Raw genomic sequence first — 9,994 nt, 5'->3', positions numbered from 1 at the left:
GCTTGCTGTGCGCAAATTGGCTGCCGTTTTTTCCACATTACAACAGTGACTACACTCCAAAAGTACTTCATCAACGCAAAGCTCTTTGAGACATCTGGTGGTCATGAAAGGCGCTACAGAAATCCAAGTCTGTCTGTGTCTGTCTTTCTTTCTTTCTTTCTTTCTCTCTTTCTTTCTCTCTTTCTCTCTTTCTCTCTTTCTCTCTTTCTCTCTCTCTTTCTTTCTTTCTCTTTCTCTCTTTCTTTCTTTCTCTCTCTTTCTCTCTCTCCTCATCCACTTTAAAGACTTCCTGAGTGCCACTATCAGCAAAGCGTCGGGGTAATCTTTGAGGCCTCTTGTCCGACGAGCTGAGTGGTGATGCCCATTACATGTTCACAGCTCGCTGGTTCAATGGTAATGCGGGCCGAGGCCTTGGGCCTATCCATTCAGGTGCAGGGATCATACCCTGTTCTCTTATTTTTGGGCACAAACAATTTTTTACCACTTATTGTAGTAAGCTCATTTACTTGATTAGTATGACAGAAAAGTGATCCTTTTATGAATGGTAAAGCACAGAGCACAAGCATTTGTTCTCAGTTTGGAACTGGTTTTAAGTAATGAGTATATAAGTATCAAGAACAATTACTTTAGATATAAATTATAATATAACATGTAGTTATAAATCAGAACAGTCTGTTATGTACTACAGACATTGTGCTTTATAACAAAACCAATGGAATTGTGCAACTGTGCCACTTTATTTGTGGTCTTCAAGACACATACACAAAGCAGTAATTAATCTATTTATTTTTGGAATTGAATATCTGGACGATAACATGTTTCACGGTTAAACATATATTTCAGCATTAAGTAGGGATCATTGAATTTGCAATGGCTATCTTCTGGCTGGTGTTTTAATGTATGTAAGATGTCTTTAATTCATCTGGCTGAGGCATGTATTTTGTGAATGGAAATTTAGAGCATACAAATTGGGATTTTATTCATAAGAATAAAAAGGTAAAAAATTTTAAAAGTAATGAATCAATGTTCTGTTTCAGCTTTACTGATACAGTGAAAGGAACAGATTAAACACACAACACGAGTATAAATGGAGTTTATTATATAATACTTACATATGGAAAAACATCAAAATCATATTTCCACAGATAGACTATCAATAATAAAGTGGCATCACGTAACAGCTTCTGCTCATTTTCATAGACTATGAAAAAGCTTTCAGCAGCTAAAAAACATGTGTCATAATCAGAAGGAGCCATAACTAGACAAAGTAACAAACATATCGTCACATAATCTATTCGTCTTTGCCATTCTTCAATTAAGCATCATTTGTGTCAAGATTCGCTGTATCGTTTGGTTGACTGTGACATATGCTCTGGGCAATCATTGACTGGGCAGTTCATTAATTTTAACCATTATTTGTCTGGTTTTATTGAGTGTACCACGTGAAACTCAAAATGCTAGCAGTTTCCATTGTATGTTATTACAACTGCAACATGTGGGATTTTGATTCATTACAAAGGCTAAATATTGTAAACTAGAATTCAGGTAATGTACAAATCTCCAATGTGTGTCGTTCTCTGTAATTGTAGTACATTGTTTCCTTTTTCTGCAGAAGCACTAGCTCTAAAATGGCAATAATCGGGCATTCTTTGCAAAACACTCTTAACTATTTGGTTAGAAATAATTAAATGTCATCAGCTCTGTCCACATTATAGCACAGTACACTGCAGTAATCCTGAAATAGCTCCTCCAGGTAAGATGTATATCTATGATGCATTTTTTGCCTTTTTAATATCTTAAATACACTGGCAAATTGTCTTCACTACAAAGATACAGCAGACATGCAAGACCCTGACAGCTTTGAATCGCAAGGGAAGAAATATTGCTCTGTCAGTTAAGAATATAACAAGAGTTTTCATTATTAAAGATATTAAAATGTTGAAAGACATGAAAACTACAATAGTCAATTTAGAGTGCTTTTTAGAAGATTCTACAGATAAGGAATTGGACTGTGAGTGATACGAGTCGATTGATGACGCTAGTACATTTGTTGCTGAGATTACAGTTTGGTTTGACAGATGTTGATGGGATTTGTTTTTCCCCAATTGCACAGGACAAGGCGCCTCTACATTTTGCTTATTTCCATCGGCCTGAGACTTTTCCCTTGCCACGGAGTCCTTTTGAGCTAAAGTGGGCAAATAATGACTGGTTATTGCTGCATTTTTCCGCTTAAAATTACGTAGAATTTACAGCACAGAAACAGCCCATTCGTCTATACTGGTGTTTATGCTCCACACGAGCCACTCTACTTCATCTAACCCTATCAGCATATCTTTCTATTCCTTTCTCCTTCATGCACTTATCTAGCTTCCCCTTAAATGCATCTATGCTATTCAACTTTCGGTATTCGCATTTCAATCAATCATTCAGTAAGAGACTCATGGCAGAGAAATTAAGAGAATGAAAAGTAGCAAATATGATGAAATTAGGGGAAAGCTAATAAGTAATCTGAGAAGATTATTCCATGTGAGGACTCAGAAGTTATCCAACAAGTTAATGCATAGTTCCAAACAAATTAGATAAAGCAATCAGCATGAATGCCAATCAATTACTACCAGTTTAAAGACTATTCGATGGGCTTATATAAACTCTAAAGTCATTTAGCATGATTTGAAATAAAAGCAATAAACTATTACGGTCCAGAAACTGCGATGGGATTGGTCTAATGAGTTCAATGGAGTGGTTCATTACCAAACTGGTGAAGGTAGCATTATGAATGTTAACTACTTACACCTTCTGGTGATCACTGACTCGATTTCGAAGAACGTTAATCTGTAAAACAATAGAGAATTTCAGTCTAACGGCGTAAATAAGGGAGAACATAAGAATTAGGAGCAGGATTAGGCCATTTGGCCCCTCGAGCCTGCTCCGCCATTCAATAAGATCATAGCTGATCTTCTACCTCAACTCCACGTTCCTGCAATATCTCCATATCCCTTGAGTCCCTTAATATCCAAAAATCTGTCGATCTCTGTCACTCTGGAGCAACCTTGGATGGGTGAAATCCATTGGATTTAATTCACTAAGGATAAAAGCAACAGTCCCAATTTCAGGAGCTTTCTGTGTTATGGTTGATCATCACCCATTAATATTGTTCTAAATGAATACAGGGTAGGAAGTATTTTGAAAATAAAGTTTAGGTTATCCTCAGAGCATTTAAAAAAAAAACTGTATGAGATTTGGATATCGCTGGCAAGACAAGCATTTGTTGTCCATTCTTGATTGCCCTTGAGAATATGGTGGTGAGCCGCCTTCTTGAACCGCTGCAGTCAGTGTAATGAAGGTACCCTGACCTGCGAGAGGACACCACCGCAGGTCGGGAGTATAAGAGTTAGAGCATGCCACTACAACTTCCAGCGCGAGCCACTCCGAATGTGCGACGGCTTCGAGGTGGGCGTCATCAAAATCCAGGTCACCGTTTGGAGCGTGGGCAGGAACATCGGCGGGGCCCAGGTACAGCAGAAGAGTGGGAAGGTTGGGGCGGATGAGCGGTGTGAGATCGTGGTGGAGATGCGGCGAATTAGGCGGGACATTGTGTTAGGGAAATTGACGGAATTGAAGGCCGATAAGTCCCCGGGTCCTGATAGTCTACATCCCAGAGTACTTAAGGAAGTGGCCCTAGAAATAGTGGATGCATTGGTGATCATTTTCCAACAGTCTATCGACTCTGGATCAGTTCCTAAGGACTGAAGGGTTGCTAATGTAACACCACTTTTTAAAAAAGAAGGGAGAGAGAAAACGGGTAATTATAGACCAATTAGTCTGACATCAGTAGTGGGGAAAATGGTGGAATCAATCATTAAGGATGAAATAGCAGCACATTTGGAAAGCAGTGATAGGATTGGTCCAAGTCAGCATGGATTTCTGAAGGGGAAATCATGCTTGACAAATCTGGAATTTTTTGAGGATGTAACCAGTAGAGTGCACAGCGGAGAACCAGTGGATGCAGTGTATTTAGACTTTCAAAAGGCTTTTGACAAGGTTCCACACAAGAGATTGGTGTGCAAAATCAAAGCACATGATATTGGGGGTAATGTACTGATGTGGATAGAGAACTGGTTGGCAGACAGGAAGCAGAGAGTCAAGATTAACGGGTCCTTTTCAGAATGGCAGGCGGTGACTAGTGGAGTGCCGCAGGACTCAGTGCTGGGACCCCAGTTCTTTACAATATATATTAATGATTTAGATGATGGAATTGAGTGTAATATCTCCAAGTTTGTAGATGACACTAAACTGGGTGGTGGTGTGAGCTGTGAGGAGGATGCTAAGAGGCTGCAGGGTGATTTGGACAGGTTAGGTGAGTGGGCAAATACATGGCAGATGCAGTATAATGTAGATAAATGTGAGGTTATCCACTTTGGGGGCAAAAACACAAAGGCAGAATATTATTTGAATGGCGGAAGATTAGGAAAAGGGGAGGAGCAGCAAGACCTGGGTGTCATAGTTCATTAGTCATTGAAGGTCGGCATGCAGGTACAGCAGGCGGTGAAGAAGGCAAATGGTATGTTGGCCTTCATAGCTAGGGGATTTGAGTATAGGAGCAGGGAAGTCTTACTGCAATTGGACAGGGCCTTGGTGAGACCCCACCTGGAATATTGTGTTGAGTCTCCTAATCTGACAAAGGACGTTCTTGCTATTGAGGGAGTGCAGCGAAGGTTCACCAGACTGATTCCAGGGATGGCTGGACTGACAAATGAGGAGAGAATGGATCAACTGGGCCTTTATACGCTGGAGTTTAGAAGGATGAGAGGGGATCTCATAGAAACATATAAGATTCTGACTGGACTGGACAGGTTAGATGCGGGAAGAATGTTTCCGATGTTGCGGAAGTCCAGAACCAGGGGACACAGGCTTAGGATAAGGGGCAGGCTATTTAGGACTGAGATGAGGAGAAACTTCTTCACTCAGAGAGTCGTTAACCTGTGGAATAGAGAGTTGTTGATGCCAGTTCATTGGATATATTCAAGAGGGAGTTAGATATGGCCCATGCGGCTAAGTGGATCAAGGGGTATGGAGAGAAAGCAGGAAAGGGGTACTGAAGGAATGATCAGCCATGATCTTGTTGAATGGTGGTGCAGGCGCAAAGGGCCAAATGGCCTACTCCTGCACCTATTTTCTATATTTCTATGTTTCTATGATTGAGGCGGAGAAGCAACGAGAAATTGAGGCAGAAATGCGGCAGATGATTGGGGCAGAGGAGTGGTGAGGGATCGTGGCTGAGGTTTGGTGAGTGATCGCGGCGGAGGTGCGGCAAATGTTTGGTGCGGTGGTGTGGTGAGAAATTGTGGTGGATGTGCAACGAATGTTTGTGGTGGAGGAACAGCGAAAGATCATAGCAGAGGTGTGGCAAATGGGTGTACGAAGAGTCAAGGATCTGGGGGCAGCACAGGCCAGCCCACACTGCATCATGTCTGCGCACTAGGTCCGTGCAGCAGAGCAGGTCTCCAGTCGTCCTGGTTAACGCTTTCCACTGGATAAAAGCCTAGCTCTGTCAAGCCCATTTAGTGGCTGATGTGCAACGGTCACCATACGTGGGAGCAGCAATATAATGAAACCAAAAGATGAAACATATATCTGCCCCAAAACAGGTGGGACAATGGAGGAAGAATTGAGGAAGACAAGGGAAATAACTGAAAGGGTTATTGATTCCTGTCTGGAGCGTACACGGTGAAATACAGAAATGCTTTAAATTTATTATCTGTAGCTGAAAGGGAAATATAACAGATTAATTTTACAACATGATAGTACTGTTTTATGAGAGGAAATCCACAGACTTCATAAAAAGTCTGACTATCCCACCCGTTGCTAGGAGATCTCAAACTGTAGATAACAGCTAACACATTCAACCACATGTACACTCACCACTCATACTATTAAAAGTCAACTAAATGTACTTTATCTTGACACTTGTATTAGCTCTTATCGATAACTGTGTGTGTCGGAGTTTTTATGCATATAAAGGCTTTCAACTTTAAATATCCTGATTGGTGCTTTCATGAAAATGCAGTTTAGTTGTATAAGGTGACGGGCATACATAGAACTACAAAGGTTCTCTTGGTAACAGAAAGGAAATAATAAAGATTCCTCCGTGTGCACAACCCAGAAGTTAGTCCCAAAAATGTGCACGATTTTGCGCCCATTTTGTTGATGTCAAGTTACGTCTAAGTATCCTCTCATTGGCACACGCCCAAAATTAAAATAGGCATAAATCACCGTAAACAGTTGCGGCCCAAGGAAAGCACTGAACCCCTACCATTTCTTCTTTAAGTGCAAAAAAGAAACTTGTGTTATAAATAAGTTAGTCAGACACGACCTTCCCGTAACAAATCCATAATAACTGTTCTTGATTAATCCGTGTCTTTCTAAATGAAGATTTATCACGTCCCTCAGAATTTTTTCAAATAACTTTCCCACCGCCAAGGTTAGGCTGACAGGCCTGTAATTATTCAGTCTATCCCTTTCTCCTTTTTTAAAAAAAGGTACCACATTAGCAGTGCTCCAGTCTCGGGCGCCACAGCTGTCGGTCAGGTATGGCAGCTCACAATTCCTGGTTACAGGATTTTCAGGCGGGATAGAGAGGGAGCTAAAAAGGGAGGGGGGTGGTCACAGTATTGATTAAAGAAACAATTACAGCTGTGAGGAGGAGTGATGTGTTGGAAGGATCATCAAATGAGACCATATGGGTTGAATTGAAGAACAAAAAAGGGGCAATCACACTGCTGGGAGTGTAATATAGACCCCAAACAGACAGAGGGAGATAGAAGAGCAAATATGTAGGTAAATTTCAGAGAAGTGCAAAAACTATAGGGCAGTAAATGTAGGGAATTTCAACTACCCTAATATTAACTGGGATAAAATTAGTGTGAAAGGTATAGCGGGTACGGAATTCCTAAAATGCATTCAGGAGAACTTTTTTAGCCAGTTTGTAACAAGCCCAACAAGGGCGGTCGGTTCTGGACTTAGTTTTAGGGAATGAAGCTGGGCAGGTGGAAAGGGTATCAGTGAGAGAGCATTTTGGTGCTAGTGATCATAATTCAGTTAGATTTAGGGTAGTTATGGAAAAAGACAAAGATAGACCAGGATCAAACGTTCTCAATTAGAGAAAAGTCAAATGAGTTAAGCTGAGAATTGATTTACCCATAATGGACTGGAAACAGCTACTTGTCAGAACAGTGTTAGGCATTCAAGGAGGAGATCCAGAGGGTTCAGAACAAGTATGTTCCCTTAACGAAAAAAGGTGGGACTAACAAATCTAGAACCCCCTGGATGTCGAGGGACACACACGGTAGGATAAAGAAAAAAAGGGATGCTTATGACAGATACCAAGGGCTCAATACTGCAGAAACTCTGGATGTGTATAGAAAGTGCAGGGGTGCAATTAAAAAGGTAATTAGGAAAGCAAAGAGAGAGCATGAAAAATGTTTTTCAAATAAAATCAAAGAAAACCCAAAGTTGTTTTATAAATACATTAAGAGCAAGAGGATAACTAAAGAAAGAGTAGGGCTGATTAGAGGCTATAAAGGTCATCTGTATGTGGAGGTGGAAGGCATGGGTATGATTCTTAATGAATACTTAGTGTCTGTTTTCACAAAAGAATGGTGATACAGACATTGCAATCAGAAAGGATTGTGAAATATTAGATGAAATAAACATAGTGAGAGAACAAGTATTAAGGGGTTTAGCTGCTTTGAAAGTGGATAAATCCCCAGGCCCAGATGAAATGTATCACAGGCTGTTAAGAGAAGCAAAAGAGGAAATCTCAACCCAGTAACTTGAAGGCAAAGGACCACAGCATAAACAATCCATAATTTTTCACAAAAAGGCACAAAATCAGCATCACTCAAAAACCCAAAGGAATGGTTGATGTTTGGAATGGGGAAAAGAACATCACACTTATGCTTCCGTTATTATTTTTATTGCAAAATTAAGACTGGGCCAAGACCAACAGTGCAGTCATCATAGAATCATAGAATGGTTACAGCATGGAAGAAAGCCATTCGGCCCGTCGAGCCCCTGCCGACTCTCAGCTAGTCTCACTCCACTGCCTTTTCCCTGTAGCCCTACAATTTTTTTTCCTTCAGATATTTATCCAACTGCCTTTTGAAAAATAAAATTGAGTCTGCCTCTACCACCCTTTCAGACAGAGCATTCCAGATCTTAACCATTCGCTGTGTAAAACATTTTTTCCTCATGTTGTCTTTGGTTCATTTGCCAATCACCTTAAATCTGTGTCTTCTGGATCTTGACCTCTCTGCCAATGGGAACAGTTTCTTTCTATCTACTCTGTCCACACCCCTCATGATATTGAAGCCTACCACCAGGATTAAAAAAGAGGAAAATAGAAGACATGGGAAATCAGAAAATAGTGATTAGATTATTTTATTCTTGAATTTTGAAGGTTTGAAGATATTAGAAAGAAGGAAAAGAATGAGCGGAGGGAAGGAAGTCCACAGGTATGAAGTCCTGTACTTGACTTACAATAGGAAACTGTGATAGGCTTTCATTTCAACACATTGAGGATATAGGGAGAAGGAAGAGTTTATAGGAATGGCATATTTGCAATTTAGGAGGAAGTTTAGAGCAGCACTGATCATCAACATTTTATAAATACATACACAGAGAGAGATTGGAGTTTACATTTGAGAGAGAAATTGCTAATTATGTAGCCTGTCCAGGAATACAAGACAGTGTTGGAAGCTCCTCACAGATTTGGAAGCAGTATTAAAGTCTTAGATAGAATTGTTTTAGTTGAAACAAAATAAAGAAAGCTTTATTCTGTATGTGGAATGTGCAATACATGGCCGGCAAGTGGAAAAGTGCTATGTTCTCCAACATTAAATCCAACACCTTGATGAATATTACATTTATCAACAAGTGAAATCTAATGATGACCATATGTAGCTTGTAAAATTAATAATAAAAATTGTAAACTAGCAGAAATATTTACATACCTCATACTTCTGTTGTTTCATTCTCGCCTGTAGGTCAAATTTTTCTGCTTCCAATTGGTACAGCCACTGCCACAGCTCCTTGCCTTTCTCCCTATTCACACAATAATATAAATGTTGATGAATGCCTGAAATATTGATCCACAGTCTTTTATGAAAATACTTCTAACATGGAAAATAGATGAGTTCAAATTTATACATATATAGCTATGATTGTCAGTTAAATGCCATGGGCCTAAAGTTCTATGGTTTTCACTGTTCTCCCATTGCAATTCTGGCGGGACACCGGAGAAATCACCAGGAAAATGGGATGGATAGCTGAAAACTGCCATTAGTACTGCTTCCCCGGAGTTTTGGCCAATCTACCTCTGAAGTTACAACTGGAAATCTACAGAATCCCCATGGCATTTCAGGGTCAGGGCATTTAACTGACAACTATAAGTTATATATGAATATGAGTCCTGAGCTAAGTAGGGATTCATACACTTGGGCGTTCCCAGAAGCTGGGTCCACCAATTTGCCACAGTATTTAGAAAAGGAATTTGTTTAAGAGGGTCTGTTTCTGTACAACCCATGCATGCCTACTGATGGGTTAATGCAAGAGCAGCATCTGTGATGGCTTCTGTAGAGTGAACTGTCGTGTTTCACAATCAAGGATGGCATAGATGCAGCCTCAGGCAAGCAGATGTGGAACTTGATGGGCAAATTAACAATAAAGCACTTATATCCTTACTTCAGTTCATCCTGATTCAGATCGTCGACATCTAGAGTTCTGCGTCTATCTGTCAGGATCTTCTTTTTCTTTTCCCTCTCGGTTTGTTTCTTCCCACCTTTGCGACTGTCAGTCTGATAGAAATGAAGTTGTTAGCTTGACACTACCCCATAATTCATTGCTGTAATCAAATTGGAGACATTACCAGAGAAATGGGATTCAGTTCTTCCTTTGGTTTTGTTTAAAAGCCTGATCATTTGCAAGCTGGTTCCAA

At 40.3% G+C, this 9,994-nt stretch overlaps 1 protein-coding gene across 4 annotated transcripts in view; it reads right to left on the bottom strand.

Moving 5' to 3' along the window:
• Window positions 1-1,077: 1,077 nt before the first annotated feature.
• Window positions 1,078-9,994, bottom strand: part of LOC139227846 (troponin T, cardiac muscle-like) — a 40,972-nt gene continuing 32,055 nt past the window's right edge. For all 4 annotated transcript variants that reach the window (XM_070858923.1, XM_070858924.1, XM_070858925.1 and 1 more), the window contains 4 exons: window positions 9,742-9,854; window positions 9,012-9,102; window positions 2,792-2,832; window positions 1,078-2,185 (listed from right to left, as the gene is read on the bottom strand). In XM_070858923.1, the coding sequence (XP_070715024.1) occupies window positions 2,137-2,185; window positions 2,792-2,832; window positions 9,012-9,102; window positions 9,742-9,854 (294 nt within the window). In that variant the 3' untranslated portion in view covers window positions 1,078-2,136. The remainder of the gene's footprint in view (window positions 2,186-2,791; window positions 2,833-9,011; window positions 9,103-9,741; window positions 9,855-9,994) is intronic.

This window comes from Pristiophorus japonicus, chromosome 17, assembly GCF_044704955.1.
Source record: "Pristiophorus japonicus isolate sPriJap1 chromosome 17, sPriJap1.hap1, whole genome shotgun sequence".
Classification (NCBI taxonomy): Eukaryota; Metazoa; Chordata; class Chondrichthyes; family Pristiophoridae; genus Pristiophorus; species Pristiophorus japonicus.
Note: the sequence above shows the minus strand (reverse complement) of the source record. Positions and strands in the feature narration are given on the sequence as shown.